At 35.0% G+C, this 18,198-nt stretch overlaps 1 protein-coding gene across 1 annotated transcript in view; it reads left to right on the top strand.

Moving 5' to 3' along the window:
• The window catches only part of ADAMTS6 (ADAM metallopeptidase with thrombospondin type 1 motif 6), a 152,743-nt gene that overhangs the window by 39,151 nt on the left and 95,394 nt on the right, over nt 1-18,198 (top strand). The window contains exon 8 of the mRNA XM_082074507.1: nt 17,068-17,111. Coding sequence (XP_081930633.1) covers nt 17,068-17,111 — 44 coding nt within the window. The remainder of the gene's footprint in view (nt 1-17,067; nt 17,112-18,198) is intronic.

Raw genomic sequence — 18,198 nt, 5'->3', positions numbered from 1 at the left:
TTGTGTGTGTTACTGTTAAAATTGTTGTAACACCCTCACATATGTACCTTCCTTCACTCCCCAGCTTGTACCTATCAAGGCCCGATTGTCAAATCTTTATTCTCATAACTAAGTCTTATGACTTCAGTAGAGTTGTTTTAATGCTAAGATGAAAATTCACAGTGTAAAACTTGTCAGTGAATTACCTTTCAGTAAATGTTACGCGAGACTCGGTGGCATGCTGATAGTCTGTGCTCATAGTATTAAAACAGGATCTCTTCCTATGGATTTTTATCTGCTTAATGGTCTGATTGTGCTGCTACAGACAAATGCAAATCATCAGTAAACCATTTCAGCTGTAAAATGCAGTCTTTAAATACATGCCCTTTATGTGTATATTATTGGAACTTGTTTTAAAATTGAATTTTCCCACCAGTATGTGTGGGTCGTATAAAGTTACAATCTTATAATTTTGAGTGTCAGTACCTTTGTCTATGCCATGCTGTGAATGTCTGTGTCCCCTGAACCCATGGCAACAAGGGAAATAGGCTGTCGCTCTCTCTTTAATTATTCTTAGTACTTTTATCAGAGACACTGAACTCTTACATGATCTGCAGATTTGTACACCATGTGCTTTTTCTTTCAGTGTTTTATATGGCAGGTCAGTTTTTTGTTTGTTTGTTTGGTTGGTTGGTTTTTTTTTTTCCTGGATTTATGAAGCCTGGTTATTGAAAAACAAAACTACACCATCTTTGTACCTTTTATCTAGTTTCCACAGTGAACAGAATTTAGCTAGTTTTAAATGGAAATAAGAACCAGTTTTTCAAATCTGCCCTTCTTGTAATACAGCTTATTCCATTTTATGAAACAGATTTGAAGTGGCATTGTTGGACACATTTTTATTTTCTTTTTTTAGAGAAGACAGAAAAAACAGGGAAGTCCATCTGAAGATTTTTTATAGTATTCAGTGAGAGCTTCCTTAAAGCAGGAAAAAATGCTAGCTTATGCTCAACAGGCATCTTCTGCTAGTCCTGCATTTTTTCTTGGTCTTTAAAAGTGATTTTTTCCTTTTCCTTGGGATCTGGTAAACAATAAATCCTCTTCAGTCTCTGAAACAGAATGCGGTTTACAACTCAGATGTGTTCCTCTGATGTTTTGCGGCACTTTGGTCCTGATACCTGTGATATGTTCTCAACCAGCAACCCATAGCTGCTTTAGTAAAAGCCTTCAGATATCAGTGCCCTCAGGGTCAGTGATACCCCCAGAACCAAATTTCCTTCTGTGGTGACTTTAAAAACAAGATCATTGTTTTGTGTCCTTTGCCGTTTTAATGCTCTTTAAATGCACTACCAGTCACAACTTCTGTTGTTCTCCAGATTGGATGGGAAAAGACTCATCTTTCTGTAGATTTTTAGGTTATATTTCTAGATTTTTGCATTTTGAGGTTTTTTTTTTTTCTTTCTCTAGAATAAAAATGCTTGTTTTCTTCCCCTCTTCTAAATAACACAAGGAATCTTCATGAGACTTGAAATAAATAATAGATAGTTACTTATTCTTTTGCCAAAGCCTTACTGGTCCAATAGATTATCCTGAACATTCTAAGCCTATAAGAATTTTGAATGGATACCTACATAAGTATTCAGAGTTTTCACAGTTTACTGCTTCTCTGTAGTCTGAGTCTTTGTCCATGTGTTATGCAGCTTGCTAGGAAGATACACTCCACAGAAAAAGGATGCTTCTACACATGTGCGCTTAACAGTATATTTTTCAGTTAATGAATAACCATTGTGAATTTCTAAAATAATTTGGAATTGAAAGTTTTTGTATTATGTCTCAGAACATAGTTACCATTCTGGAGAATTCTCTGTGTCTATCTTGAATTTAATCATTAGCATTTCTCCAAGTGGAAGAAGAAACATGTCTGTATTACAAAAGTTGCTAGAGTGACTGGTAATGTTTCAGCAGTCAGACTGCACAAACATATTAATAATCTTTGGTACTTGAGTCTCGTATCGGTTTTGGAGGGGTCTTCTGAAATCATTAGCGGTGGTCTTACAGGTACTGAAAGTGGTCTCTGGATAAATGAGGAGACTGTTTTCCTCTGTAAAACCAAATTATGAGTAGTTCTTATGAATAACAGATTTAATTAGGAATACTCAAAATGTAGAAACTAAAAAAACTGAAATATTGCCTTGTTTCAAGGCAAATACTTATTTGATTTACATCCTGGTTTTAATTCTGCCAAAAAAAAAAAAAATTCAAAATATCTAGATGTGATTTGCAAAAAATTATGGTAACTTCTAGTTTATTGTAATTTTAAAAATTCCAAAACATTGACAGTAAGATTTTTCCGTTTTGTTGTGAGAAGTAATTTTTGTAGTCTGGAATTCAAGTAATCTTGCTAGTTACTCATTTAAGAATGATGAAACTTAAGAGCTCTTTCAGTAATGGTTTTAGATACTGTATAAGACTAACTGGAGTGTCAAATCATGGCCTTAGTCTGTGGAGAAGGGCAAATGCACAGATCATGTAATGAAAGTATTTTTTCATGTGTTTTATTGTTTGGGTTATTTTCAAAGTTGCTATATAGTTCTTAAATTACTGCAGCTGATATGTTTTGCTTTAAGACCTGTTTGATTTTTTGTGGGAAGACTCCTAGACTTACATAGAGTAACACCAACGGCAAGAGAAATGCAAGAGTCTGTGTAACAGTTTAGACATAGGAGCAATTTAGTACAAAGTACCAGCAAGATGCTACAAGTTAGCTTAGTCTTGTTTTGTTGCACATTAAGCTGACTCAGCTGACCTTTCCTTGTCAATAAGCTCAAAGTTAAGCAGTTATGATCTTGAAGGAAAAGGTGCTTTAATGTCAGAACTACAAGGACGGAAACTATCAAAATTCTTGGTTTATTTCCCAGGTAGGCATTTACAAATCTTTGTTTTAAAATCAGCTTTATACCAAGTTGCTGGAGGGATTTTACTCCATGACTACCCAGTGCTGCTGTTGGAGTCAAACCTCTGTTGTAGTTATTTGTAAAATTATGATAGGGCATCGGGTGTTCATTATTGAATATAGTATAATCATTATTTTAGTTATTTCTGAACATTTTGTTCAGTTTGTGTTCTGAAAACTGTGGAACTTGGTATTTTATAGAGCTGATCACATTCAGCTTCCAGATGAGCGTGATTCTTTTCCAGACCTTTTAAGATGGCTCTTTGGATAGCACTGAAGTTGCACTTGGATGGCATTCACACTACTTCAGCCAGACCCATGGCAAATCTCTCGTTTATTACCCTCAGCAGCTTGAAAAAGGGAGTGCTAAGTGATGGAATAAATAGGGAGGAAGAGGTACAGGCAGTTCCTTAGCTTGCACATTAATTTAGCTGTAATGAAAGGTATTTGCTTATATTGTAATTCTAGGACAGTTAGTCCTGCTTAAAAATTGCAAGGTCATAAGTAATGCTGACAAATATTAATTGTCCAGACTCTTTCAGAAGAAATGACTACCCTGTGAGCTCTTTCAACCACCTGCCAAAGTGGAGTGAAATGTATTTTGCAATTCTGAATAATATATTTGGAAACACTAAAGAACAAGAAATTGTACTCCAAACACCAGAAAAACCAAGGAATTTTTCAGATGTGTGAAATGCAATCTGTTAAGCTATTAAAGTGTTTATGAGTCTTTGACCGAGATTGGTTTTGAAGCTATTCCATTTTAGTCATATTTTGGCTAACATTGTTAGTTATTTAGTGGTTAAAATTAGCAGCAAACAATAGCAATAGTAAGAGGTGCAGTTGGTCAGGAGAATTTTGCAAATCTGCTTTTGGTTATGTCTTGAGTCAATTAAACAGATTGTTTAGCAATCCAAAGAACTTTGTTACTGTATGCGACTCTTCTTAAAAAGGAGGTTCTAAAATAGCATGGTTCTGTGCTTGGCTCTTCTTTGTAGTCTTTCCTCTCTCTCCCTGCATTACTGGAAGGAAGCTCTACTTCTGCACATTCTTTAAAGCATCTCTACAACTTAAATACACTTGTTCATCTTAATATTTTACATTTTTAACTAACAAAAAATTCTTTACTTCAGATGTTTTGCTTTAGGCTTTTACAAGTTCTAAGCAAAAGTGAGAATTTGATTAAAGTATTTATATTTGTAAATTACCTGTATTTATTGAATAAAACCACAGTTAACATTAATAGAAATACTAAAGTAACTAAAACTGAACTACACTGTTTGGCACAACAGAAAATAAAGTTAATACATTGTGAAAAGAATACTGGTATTTTCTGCATGTTGTCCAACCTCTTTCTGAGCATCCTTACTTTATTAAACTACTATATTGATCCTTATTTCCATTTAATTCAGGTGGAAGTTTAGTGTTTCTGATCACTAACTTTGGTCTGTGTAAAGTAATAACATAGTTTTGTCATTTTTAAAACAATGAAAATCTTCCTATTTTTTTGGCCACGGTGGAGAGAAATGTTTTACTGGATGTTAACTTTACTTGTTTGCAGATCTTATGGTACTTACTTGCATTTATTTATAATGGTTTAGCTACATTATTGCCAAAATATTCTGAGCTGGAAAAAAATAAGGCATACTTATTCTTTCAGCTTGAACTTCTTACAGTTAGTGCTTTAGGCAGTTGTTTTGGGATTACAGAAGAGAACACCTTCTACAGGACAATGTTAGGCACTTAAAACTTAACAGGCAACTAATTGGTGAAAGTAGCTCAAGAGGTTTCACGTGTAGTTATTAGTAAGATGTAGGACTGTTCCAGATCTGGATAGGATGAGGTGGGAGACTTTTCCCACAGTTTTCTCTGTTGATAAAATGTTTAGACTACAATAACTATTACTATAATTAAGCTTCCATTTTGAATATGTGTTTCACTTTTTTTTTTCAATTAATATTCTGAAAAGTTGTATTAAAATATAATTTTTATTGTTCCATGATTATTACGTAAATATTTGAGGATTTTCTGATAAGGTTTACTTAAATTCTGTAGGATTCAGGTTGGGAGGGACATCTAGAGATCTTCAGTCCCATGTCCTCCTCTAAGCAGGGTGAACTGTGAGATCAAAACAGGTTGCACAAGGCTTTATTGAATCAAGTCTTGCAATACCTGTTTGGGCAATCCACTTTACTGCTCAGCTGCCCTCATGGGGAAAAAGTTCCTCCTTATAGCCAACATTTCTACTCAGCATTTAAAATTTTATAAGACTTTCAGGAATCATTATTTTAATAGTCTCATGCTAATATTCAGAGTGGTAAAAATAATAAAAAAAAGAAACATGAGTTCAGGTCAATTTTAATACGACAGAGTAGTCTGTTGATTCAAAAAAAATACATTAATCTTTTAATAACATTTGTAGAGGAAATCAGACTAGTTTCAGAAATAAATTGCAAGTTTTTGTTGTGGTATGTTGTTGTTTTAATTTGTTTTTCTTTTTGTTTGTTTGTGTTGTTTTTGTTTTGTTTTTAGTGGGTAAATGCTTAGTGGGCTTAATAAAAGTACTGAAGAGGAATTTATCCCACTTCAAGATCAGTTAGCTTTGAAAGACTAGTTTACAAAAATAAGACTTGAATAATGTATGGAAGATTAACACTTAGGAATAAGAGAGGAATTCCTTTTGACAACTGGATAGTTTTAATATGGAATTAATACCTTAGTTTGAATAATTCATAGACAGGGAAAGAAATCTGACAGGTGTGCCCCTTTGCAAGGTGGATCGCTGTTGCTGTAGCTCATTTTCTTTCCCAGCTAGAGGTGATTCTTCTGTGGTTCTTTATTGGTAGAAGCACTAAAATAGATTACACCTGCTTCATTCACAGAATCACATATGGAGAACTAAGTATGTATGCATGCAGTCTGGGTAGACACTGCTGACCAATCCCAGCTTGTATTCATACAATAAGGGAAGTGTGGTTTGTAAAGAGTTATTGTTTTCATGTTATTCAGCTATTCATTCACAGCACTTAGTTGCTGTTGTCATTAAAGTGATTTGTAAAAAATAAGCTAAACAGAAGATGATAGTGTATGCCACACAGACTTTTTTTTATATTGAATTAAGCAAATATTTTTTCTTGCTGTGTGTTATATGGAGAAGAGATGAGACAAATATTAAGTGCAATTCTGGGTTGCATTAACGGGTTCCACTTTTTGATACAGAGAGGCTTTAGAGATCAGTCTGAGATGCAGGTATTCAATTTGCCAGCACATTTAAAAAATGAAAATCAAAATAAGTTTCTTTTGGTCTTAATATGATGAGACCTTTGGGTCAGGACATGGACAAGATCTCAGTCATGTTATTCTTCTTGTAGACTTATTATCTGTTATCTTCTTTCAAAGTTATCTTTGTTACAATAGTCATTGCTTCTCTTGTAATTTCATTCTGTAACTCTGTGCATTCACTTCCTCTCAGTTCACAGGCAGTCTACAAAGTTCATTAGCTTAAAAATTTGTTAGTTGTAGAACACAGCAGCAGCCTGTTTGATGGAATTTATGCATGTCATCTGGAGAACTACCACAATGTCCAGCACTTGAGTGGTGTTGTATTGTTCTTTAAGCACTGACAATCAAATTAGTTGCTGTCATTTCTTGAAGAGGAGAAATCCTTTATTGTAATTTATTGTAACATGCTTATAGAAAGAAATTTTGAGTGTACCTTTAAAACAAAAATTGCTTTTGATACTAGTCAGGGTTAACAGTAACTTGAATGGAGTGATTGCCTCTTTTTTTGACCTTAAAAAGAAGTCAACAAATAGATTTATTATTTTTTTTTTTAGATTCCATTGGCTGAAGAAGCTTTCATTACTGTGTTAAGCTACTGAAATTTAGCTCCTTGTGTAAATACAACTCTGTGATTACCCAGATATTTTGTGATTGTTTAACTGTGACAAGCATAGGGCATATTGTTCTCATTGTATTCAGGAAAAATAGGTTGTAACAGAACATGCTTAGGAGTTTCAATCCTTTTCTCAGAACTTTTTGTAAAAGTATGAACCAGAAGTAACAAAAAAAAAAATCACTGCTCTTCTTTCCTCTTTTGATTCTGTTATTTGATAATATTATGATTTTACTGAAAGGATTTAGCCTACGTGTAAAATACACATTCTAAATCCAGCAGATTAAGTATTAATTTTTGGGATAAGAATAAAGATCTTTATTATGCCATTGAGTAAACTGGGCTTGATATGCCTGCAACTAGAATACTTTGTGTAATTTGTGTCATTCTCACCTTGATGTCTCAGAAAGTTTTAGATAATTGGGAGAGGGAAGCAAGTGTGATCAAAAAAATATGGGCTTTTCTTTACAAGCAGTTACCAAGTTGAGGACTGTCTTACTTGGAGGAGTAAAAATTTGGAAAAGTCAAATTTGGGAGTGTATTACAGTGATCTATAAAGTTACAGATTGTAAAAAGGGCATAAATAAGGAATAATCATTCATTGCATCTTTCATTACATGAACTGGAGGCTGCCCAATAAACTTAGCAGAATAAAGGCTCAGTACAAGGAGAAGGGAGGCAGCCCTTTATGCAAGAGTTAGCTGATGTTGAAACTCCTAGGTAAGACACTTTATTGAAGCTGGAAATATGCATGGGTCAAAAGGTTAGTTAGGCAAGTTCACTGAAGAAAAATCCATTCAGTTACTGAATACTCAGAAGCACATCTGTCTCAAAAAATTTGAGCTGAACGTGGTTGAAGTTGGGAGAGTATTGAGGTAATCGTCATTTTATGCTTGCACTGGTGTTTTGTGGTTGTTTTGTTTTTTTTTTTTTTTTTTTTTTTCCTTTTTTTTCCTTGGGTATTCTCTTAGATGATTGTGAAGGCAGAGTGCTGAGATATTGGAATCTTTGGTTTGGCTCATGTTACAAGTCTTATGTTCTTATTTTTGTAGCAGGTGTAATCTGTCATCTTAATGAACTGCCGCTCTTTACAATTGACCTAAAGTAGCCAGTCTTTTATCCCATATGCAATGTGAGTAAGGGCAGATAAAGTGCACATTTTGTGTATAAGGACATGTGTGATCTTTTGAGAGACTTGTAAACTAATAATTTAGAATATTCAGAAAACTAGAAAAGGGAGAATGGCCACATCCTCAGCAAACTTATAAATATATTTGCAATATGTTATTGCTATAATTTCTATCATTTATGTCGATACAACAGAACTAAAACTTGGTTTGTAATCATAGCTCCTAGCTGTGTTTCCCTTCTGCCAAAGGTCTAGACTAGTGGCTTCTTATAAATGGTTTAGCATAATATTTTCTGCTGTGTGGCAGGATGCCCCCGGCCACGCCTATGTAATTAGTTTTGCTAGTCTTCCTTTTTCCCAGACTTTGTTGCATTAGCACACTCTAAAATAGCATTGCCCTACAAGCTGCTTGAGCTGCTCTGAGTGAATGTCCTTTGAACAAAGGCTTTATGTATTCGTTGCCAGACTTTTCCTGAATGCACTGATAGAAAAATTATTAGCAGTGTACTTGGAGTAGATATGCAGAAATTTCTGTTCTGTTCTCTAGGCCAGCTTTAGCTAGTCCCATCCATGTAACTCCATCTAAATTTTGGCTCAGTTCTGAGTATGCAGTAAAACAATGGAATTGCCTCTGAGGAAAAGAATACAGTGAGTCAAGTATTACCTATGTTCTGGTGATACTGCAAATGCTGAAACTCTTCATTGTCTCTGAATGGTAATGAAGTCACAATTGTCACTCAGGTAGGTAGCTCCACCTTTCTGATGTGGTAGTATAATTTTTTTTTTCTGTGGATCAGGAACTAGGCCATAGAAAGAAAAATAGTTATGCCACAGAAGATATTTAATAGAATCATAGAATCACTCCATTTGGAAGAGATCCTCAGGATCATTGAGTCCAACCATAACCTAACTCTAGCACTAAACTGTGTCCCTAAGAACCTCATCTACATGTCTTTTAAACATCTCCAGGGATGGTGACTCCACCACTTCCCTGGGCAGCCTGTTCCAATGACTGACAACCCATTCCATGAATAATTTTTTCCTAATATCCAATCTATACCTTCCCTGGCGCAACCTGAGGCCATTTCCTCTTGTCTTGTCAGACGCTACATGGGAGAAGAGACCAACACCCTCCATGCTACAACCTCCTTTCAAGTAGTTGTAGAGAGTGATAAGGTCAGCCTCCTTTCCTCAAGGCTAAACAGCCCCAGATCCCTCAACTATTCCTCATAAGACCTTTGAAACACTCCTTATAGTTCTGCTGGATTTAAACTCTGCTGGATTTATGCTCTCTGATTATTTTTATGGGTTCAGAGTATTCCAGCTTGCAAGCTTTTGTGTCTTACTATCATAATTAATTTTAAAATTTTGAAATCTACATATGGTTTGTCCAACAAGGGTTTTTAAAATTATTTTCATAGAATCATGGGATACCAGGTTGGAAGGGACCACAGGGATAATTTGGTCCAAACTTTCTTGGCAAAAGCATGATCTAGACAACATGGCTCAGCACCCTATCCCGCTTTGAAAGATATGTGCTTGAGGAGACTCAGTGTTGAAATAGAATGTTTTGAAGAAGAAAGGCAGATTTATCTGAGATAGGGATATAAGTGCTATTAGGCCTGGAGCTCCTTCTCTGTGGTGGTTTATGCTCTCTGTACTGCTGTCAGTAAAGTGATTCTAGTATACTGAAAGTCAAGCTCTTTTAGCTAGGCTAGGTGCTGATTTTAAGTGTGTTAACACAGATCTTGGTGCAGGCTGTAAAACTGGAAAGAAGCAAGATGGATCTTTGGGTAGCTACCCAAGGCTGAGCCTGTGTGGTGCTGTGACTGCCATGTTGATGTCCCTCAATGTTACGTTTATAGTAGGATAGACCGTTTTGTATAAGCTAATTGAGAAAAGCTTGAGCCATCAGTGAGTCCCTGTTAGTCTTAAAGCTGTGGAGAGAGGACTCTGTAACTTATATTCACTGAGAATCACAAAAGGAAATACATGGAGGAGGAAGGAATGAGTTAATGCAGCAATACTGTATGTGTTGGATACAAAATAGAAAAAAGTAAGAGTTAATTTCTAATGAAGAAGAAATGAAGAGAGAGCAGAGAGTAAAGTAACATTGCTAGTCCAAGGCTTGCTAGGGGCAGGCTTTGGAACCACAAGTGCCTGGTTGTTTCTCCAGTGCTAGTTTGCTTATAAAGCCCTCTGTAGAGTAATTCTAGAGTCTACGTTGTCAACTGAAATAGTCTAGTGAATTTGTACAACGTTCATTTGTCTTCATGATATTGTGGTTGAGCTGATACTTTCTTACTTTGTAGTCGTGTATGGTCTACAGAAAGGTTCTGATTAGAAGAAGAATGTGGGGAAGGGAAGTATTCTGCCTTTTCCAGAGTCTGAAATTATGTTAACAATATATCAAACAGTGGATGGCGAGGAATTACCTGTGTTTTTATGCTATCTAATTTTAATTCACTTAATAGTACTATCATAGAAGCAAAGATTGTGATGTCACAGCTGAATCAATCAGCAGTACTGATGCCGTTTGAGGGTTTTTTTGGTGGTTTTTTTGGTGGTGTTTTTTTTCATTTGGTTTGGTTGTTTGTTTTTTGTGGGTTTGTTTTTGTTTTGTTTTGTGTTGTTTTTTTAATACTAGCAGAATGCTGATATTTTTCTTCTAAGTTTTTGTGGGTGTCTGTCTCAGATACCTAACTAGATCATGATCTGAAAGTTTGTAGCACTTGTTATTCTGTACTTTCCATTACTTTATTCTCTTCCCATTGCTGTAGCTGGGAAGGACATGTTTCTATATGAGGATCATGGCTTCCATTGGAAAAGGAAGCTTTTAGTCTGGATGGTTGTAGAATAAACCCTGAAAAGGGCCAAAAATGTACATAAATACAGATAGCCTTAGAAAGCAGATGATGATTAAAAAGTCTGAATGTATTATTTCCTCAAATGAAATGGTGTGTTATGGCCTAGGGTATGTCTTAAGCTGAGAACAGTCTCAGGGTCTTCATCCTGTCTTTGGATCGATTTTTGTTTACGAACTTATGTACAGAGTCCTCTATTTGCATGTAATTAGTATCTTTTGCAGTAGCTCTGCTATATGCTTGCATGGCACACCAACATAGTATTGAAGAAAAACCTGTCTGTTGATTTATTTTTCATGAAGTTCATTGAAGATTTTTTTTATACAGTTTAGGTGGTGAATTTGCAATTAGAGAGTCTTTTATAAAATCATAATTTCAAAATCAGCTTTGTACATCTGTACTAAGTACACCGATAATAATGATTATAGTAAATTTGAATCTGCTGTTCTAATGTTACATTGCCAAAATTGATGAGACAAATGACAGCATTTAAAAAAATTGTTTAAAAAAAAAGTTTGTTTGTACTGTTCTGACTGCATTTGCAGTTTAGAAAAGTAATATGGAAATGTTTCATCTGCAGTACAATTATTTCACTTATTTATTTTCATATAAGTCAGGAGAATTAGAACTTATAACAGTAGTGGTTTTTCTAACTCTAACTCAGTATTTCATTTATCCACCTATGGTAAGTATCGAAAGAAAGTCCAATAGAGCCAGACTTTGGTTGTCCATGGCAGTTTTAAAGACATGGAAAACTAATAATAGAAAAAGCTATTTCTGTTGAGTGATGTGTAACGTATATATTATACTTTTCCTTCCTTAGTTTAAATAGCTCTTTTTGGTTTGAGGTTTTTGGGGAGGAAACCAAATAAGACGTGTACTTTATTTTAAGGCAGAATGCTGTTGTGGTGTACCACTTTCAGTAAGGCTAAAGATATGCTGTAGTAAAGCTTTTAGAAAGACATAAAAAAATACTGTGTTATAAAGAGTATTGCTGTTTGTAACCTGTGCAAATCTAATGAATGACCAAATTATATTAAGAGTGATGATCTGTTGAAGAATTATGATACAAAGTTTTTTGTAAAAATTGACCTAAAGTCGGTATTTGTTTTATAACTATTTTTTCCACACACTTCTCTAGCATCAGTGACATTGTCTGCACTTGCAAAATAACTGCTTTTTAATCGTAGCCAAGTATATGTATGCAAAAGAATCTTGTGAAATTACGAGCCACTTACTATTTTTATTTTCCATTACTTAGAAATAAGAGTTGGAATTGTCAGATAGCTTGAGGTTTTTGATCCCTTTAAGGGAAGTCTGAGGTATCAGTTTGATTCAGCAGTAGTTCAGTTTATAGTTCTAGGTGCTGGAACTACATTAACTTTATTGGTCAGGTTTTTTAACACTTATTCAAATATGAGACATATGATTTGGTGCATAGATGAATCCTGAAATAGTGTGAAGAATAAAAAGTAAAAATGATAAAATTCTAATGTACCTCTTATGTTTATTGTTGAGCAAGGGTATATGAAAAGGACAGTCCTTATTTTAATAGCTTACTGTCAAAATTAATAATAAAAAACAAGTGTCAAAAAGCATAATTTGGTTTAAAACTTTTGAAAAATTAAACCTTCCTTTTGGAGATAACACCTTTGTAAATGTTCCCTAAAAATGAAATCTTAATAATTTGTTGTAGTTAGCTCTGTTTCCTCTTAGTCGGGGCAGAGCCAATTCTTAGGTTTGGTTTTGTTTTCTGACAACATTGTCAAGCAGGTTAATTGGCAAGTCCTGTAGTATTATATATATGAAGTACATGTTCAGCTGTCTCAAAGTTATGAGGAGCTTTTTATCCAGTCATACCTGTTTGTTTGTTTTGTCTAGACTGAATTTTCTTACATTAATGTATTTTTAACGTTTATATTCCAGCCATCTTGGTAGGGTTTTCCCTAGCATTTTGCTGTCATAATAGTAATTTTTTTTGTTTGTTTCCTAAATTCCTTTCCATTAAGAAATATTTGTTCAAAAGCCTTATTTACTTCTGTCAATAACCATCTGAAATATTGCTCAGGCATATTGGTATCTTTCAGGTAATTTTAGAGTGGCATTATGTGCTTTTAAGTAAGTAGCTTGTGTTTCATGCTGGTTTTGAACAGTTTGCATTTCTAATAAGCTCACAAGCTGACAGGTTGCAGGGATCAGGAAGAATCCTCTCACCTTTCCCTGTGATGTGCAGCTAGGTGGGAGAGAAATGTCTGTCTTCCCCTAAGGTGTCTGCGACTTGCTGTAGCTGCAAATAACTTATCTGACAGGACTGAGCAGTGCTTACACTATTTACAGAGAATTCATCTTTCTTATATATTTGTCTTAAGTGTCCTACTCAAATGATCAGGATCATACTCTTCATAAGATTTGCAAAGGAAAGGAATTTTTCTGCAAGTCAGAGTTGCAGATAACTGAGACTTCTTCAAGAGATAATCCATAGCTTACATCTACACTAATAAATTAAACAAACATGTCAGTGAATTTTTTGTTTCACTGAGGACTGCTGCCACAGAACTTTTTACATCCATACTAGTAAGCTGACTTCTCCAGAACAGAGTATCTTCATATGTTTTGCATGTACATAATTGTGTGTGGCCACCTTCTGAACTACTTCTGTGAATTCTTTGAGATTAGTTGTTGTTATGGGCCAAATCCATGCAAGGAACTTTTTTTTTAACAATTTGATGGATTTTAGAACAGTTTGATAATACAGATAATAGAATTTCACTGTCCAGGAGTGTGGTCGCTTTCAATTTTTAATTCAGTGGTATAGATGTGTATTTTAGCATGGGGTATGCTTGTATCCTGCAAAAAAGACTGGAAATTTTTCCTCGTTAAGTACCCTTGAAGGGCACACTCGCACTTCATGTTTGATTCATGGCCTGACAGGAGGCTATTGCTGCTCCAGTGCTTCACCATCCTGGTGGACTGATAATAGTCTATCTCTGCAGTTTCCTTCTGGCTGATACATTGGTCTTAGTTATCAGTGACAGCTGTATGTCCATCATGCATTTCCCACCTGTCTTCAGCAGCCCTGCAGTTGTGCCCAGGTGTCCCAGGCCTCTTCCACATCTGCCTCGTCGAATTACTTCTGATCCATTCAGGGTAGGAATGGACACGTAATCAACAATCTTGCTTCATACGTCTTTCCACATTTCTCTTGACCACCCTGGTTGCATGCGAAGGACATATGCACCCACTTTATTAGGAGCATATGATCCACCTTGGGCAAAGGATTTCCTTGGCTGTCTCAAAATGATCAAGCTGCCATCTCATCCTGAGGTTTTTTGCAACCTGCATATCTGTATTCTTACATTCAAATTTTGTGTGGCAGCCCTCTTACACATTCAGTCAATGAATAAAAAAGAAAATACATTCATATCTTACAAACTACATTTTTGCATATCTCTTGTGACTGTTGCAATTTTCAATGGTTGAGATAATAATTGTTGGTTTAAGAATTTGTCTTTGGCTCATGAAGTATTTACTGAGGTCCTGGTAACACTAGTGACAAGCAGGACCCATCTTCACCTTTTTGGAGTGTGGTGTGTTGTGGTTTTTTTTTGTTTGGTTTTGTTTTGTTTTGTTTTTTTTTAATTGGTGTTTGTTTGGTTCTGTTGTGTTTTTGATTGTTGTTGTGGGTTTTTTGTTTGTTTGTTTAAATATATCAATTAGACCTATCTAATCTCATGGTTAGTCTGGATGACCTGTCATTTCAGGGGTTTCTTGGTTTGAAGCTACTATTTGGGAAATATTGACTCTGCAGTCTTTGCATTTTGGAACCCAACATCTGTGGGCTTAATGGATTCATTGGAAATTCAAAATAAAGTTAGAGGAAGTGTTGTAAAAACAAACCCCCACAATTTAGAATAATATGTTTAAGTCATATAGAGAAGCAAATGATGGAATCAAGCAGTTTGGTACATAAAAATGGTAAGAGGTTTCAATCAATTCACAAGCAGAAACCATCCATATGAACGGAAGTGGAAAAAATGGAGCTTGAAGCTGATGTAGGTAAAGTAAGTCACTGAACACTGAAAACTTCAGAGGTGTTTTTTTTTTTTTTCCTGCTAAACATAGCTGTAAGAGAGTGTATGAATGTTCCTTACAGGAAATTAATTACTGCCTATAAATTATGAATATTTCATGAAGACTTAATTAGAGCACATTACTGCCTGGATATGTTCTTGCAAAAATAGCTAAGTGTATGGGAAAATAAAATTGTGTTTTCTTTAGTTTTATTTTCTAATTTACGTTTCATTATCATCATGTTTTCTTACAAATGCTAGCCTATGCATACTGAAAATACTCTGTACCCAGCTTAAACAGAGGATACCAAGGCCTTTGTTTTTCAAAAATATAACAGGAAAAAAGGGACTTAATTTGTAGCACTCTTTCCTATCACAGTTTCTTGTGAAACTTAACTGGAGGTGAGGAGTAGCTTCATATTCATAACTGTATGACAGTAAGCAGGTTGAGGCCGTAAGAGCCAGTTTGCAACTCTGCAGAAGTTGGTGACAACATTTTATTTGAATTTAGTGGGACTGGCTTGCTTCTTAAACTTCCATTTGATCTAAGGATATATATACCTTTAGTTTTTTTGTAATTAGCATTGGATATTAAAAAATGTTAGAAGACCAGTACTTCCTGTGTATTGTACTGTCTTCCTTGTGTTCAGCTTTAAACTACATTTTAAAGAATTCAAGGAAGTTTAGGAACTTGAGCAGGATTAGGTTTAGGCTCCGTCCTAAATGCAGAAATAGGAAGTTTACTTCCTTAAATGTATAAAAGGCAGGAAATACTCAGTGCAGTTCTTTCTCTCTGTACCTATGTCATCTTAAAGCTTCATGACATACAAAGCCTAATGATATTCCACCACATTTTGTATAAGAATGCTGATTTCATTACCTTCCCCTTTCCTCACAGCAAATGGGAAATCAGTGAGAGCTTTATGTGCATATAGGATGGCAGAATATGAACTCTATTGATGAGATCAGTACATATGAACATTTAAGTTCAAAATTAGAGCTTAATCCTACAAACTGCTCAATGCTCAGTACCTTTAAATATCACAGGAATCCTATGTGGTCACAGCAGTCTACATGTGTAGAGAGTTTACTGGATTTGTTCCAAATTTTAAGCTTTGCTATTTTGTCCCTGGATTTGGCTTACAGACAGGCCTCAACTCTGTTAGCACTGAATGGTATACATCTTATGATCAGACTCCTACAGGAAAACAGTCCCTAGGTTATATTTAACAGAAATGTCAAGTGGCCTTAAATTAGTAACTCTTTGGGTTAAAAATTTAAGCATAAATATGGTATATTTTAATCTTGTTTTGATTCACCCTTCAAAAGAATAGAAATCACTCTGAAGCACACTGCAAGGAAGTCAGTATAAATCCTTGAAAATCAGAGGTGTTGTAGGAGTGCTCTCATATCACTAGCCATATAATCAAATTTCAAATTCAAAATCTGAAGGTGTAATTAAAGAGATGACTGCTGCATGACCACTGCTGCAGAAAACATTTTAAAATCCATTTTCAGCTCCAGAGTTTCTTTGAGTTTCTGTATTTGAAGGTATGTATCAAAGATGATAGTAATTGTCCTTTAAAGGCATTATTTAGCTTATTGAAAAAATGTTTTTCATTTTGGGTTGCCATGGTACTCTTAAGACACATATAATAATTGGAAGATAATGAGAAGGGAACTATAATGGCAATTAATAAGATTTTTATATATAGTTGTTAGTGTAATACTTCAGAATTATAGTTTTTAATCAGAATAAAATATTAAATAAGAATAACAATATTGTTTAGTTGATAAGTGTGAGACAATAAGAGGATTCTGACTGTTCAAAAAGTAAAAGTTAAGTGTTTTGAATCAACAGCGGGCCATAGACATGCTGCTCTAAGTTCAGAACAGCCCAGTAGACTGCTTTACGGAGTTGGTGATTACAAAGATCCACTTTAACCATTTTTTTCTTACTGGCAGGTGTCCCACTGGCCCGAGGCCAGCAGCTGTACTGCAGCTTGCGGTTTACACCAGAGTGCAGAAAATGCCGACACCAGCTGGCTGCACTTAATTAAGCTGATTGTGGTCTGACAACTTGAACTATGATAGAGATATGTGATAAATATACAAAATATCTTACAACTTTGGTTCTCTGACATATCTACTTTTTTTTTTTTTCCCCCGCTTAACAGATATGATATCTGCACGTATAAAAACAAGCCTTGTGGAACGCTGGGTAAGGTTTTAAAGATAAATTTCAGCTTATATTTGCTCTTGCCTTACTTTATACTCAGCTGTTGATTTGTTGACTGATTAGATCTTTTTAGTTTTATTATTTCAAAATTCTTCAGTTTTATAAGCATGAACAATAAAAAGTAACCTAGGTGTGGTTTTGCTTTAATACATTGCTGGAAGTTTAAATTAAGTGAGCTGCTCCTGTGTGTTTCTTCTCTGGCAGCTGTAGTTGTGATGAAACCTGGCAGATGACTCAAACTTACTTATTACAGAGGTGAACTTGCTGTTTATTTCTATTTAACCTGACTCCATGATCTAGTTTAAAAAATACAAGTAAAAGACCTCAGGAAAGTTAAAAACCAAACCCAACAACAACAAGAGCTAAAAAAAACCCCCAAGCAACAACAACCCCCCAACAAAAAAAAGTCCACAAACCACCCTACAGAAGAAGCAGGCTTTGAGGTTTACACTGTTGCTCTGTTGTACACAGGGAGTAGTGCTTCAGGTTGTTACTTTCACAGACTTAGAGAAAAATAGCACAGTGATATAAATTACAGTAACATTTAAACTCCTTAAAATGATAGTTTGACAATGGAGGAGCACACATAGCAACCTTATGTGCAAAAAAGGAGAGCTGTTGTTCTCTCCACTCCTAAACTTGTTGCTGAAAGTTATTAAATACAGTAATTACCTTTAATAGTGCTTTAACATAGGAAATAAACATCAAAGACATAACATTCTTTTATTTTTTTTTTCAATTTGCATACTTTCATAAAACTCTTTCTCAGAAATAATTAAAGATACAATTCGAGTTCAGCTAGTTCAGGTTATTAATACTTTTCTCAGTCAGAACCCATAATTGTATTTGCTTTGTCTTTCTCTGTATTACTGTATTCTTTGATAGCCTTAACTCTTGTTAATTTTTCTACAAGTCCTGCTCATGTCAGCAGCGCTTTTGGCAGAGAGATGTAGTTTACATAGGAAAAGGTACTTGCCGTAAATATAAACAATTTTCACAGCATGTTTTAGTAAAAGGCAAATGATGCTGATGAATTTGTAAATGTAATTGATTTTCTTTGACATCTGTG

Source organism: Streptopelia decaocto, assembly GCF_964273445.1.
Source record: "Streptopelia decaocto genome assembly, chromosome: Z".
NCBI lineage: Eukaryota > Metazoa > Chordata > Aves > Columbiformes > Columbidae > Streptopelia > Streptopelia decaocto.
The sequence above is the reverse complement of the archived record's forward strand: the minus strand, read 5'-3'. Positions and strand labels throughout refer to the sequence as shown.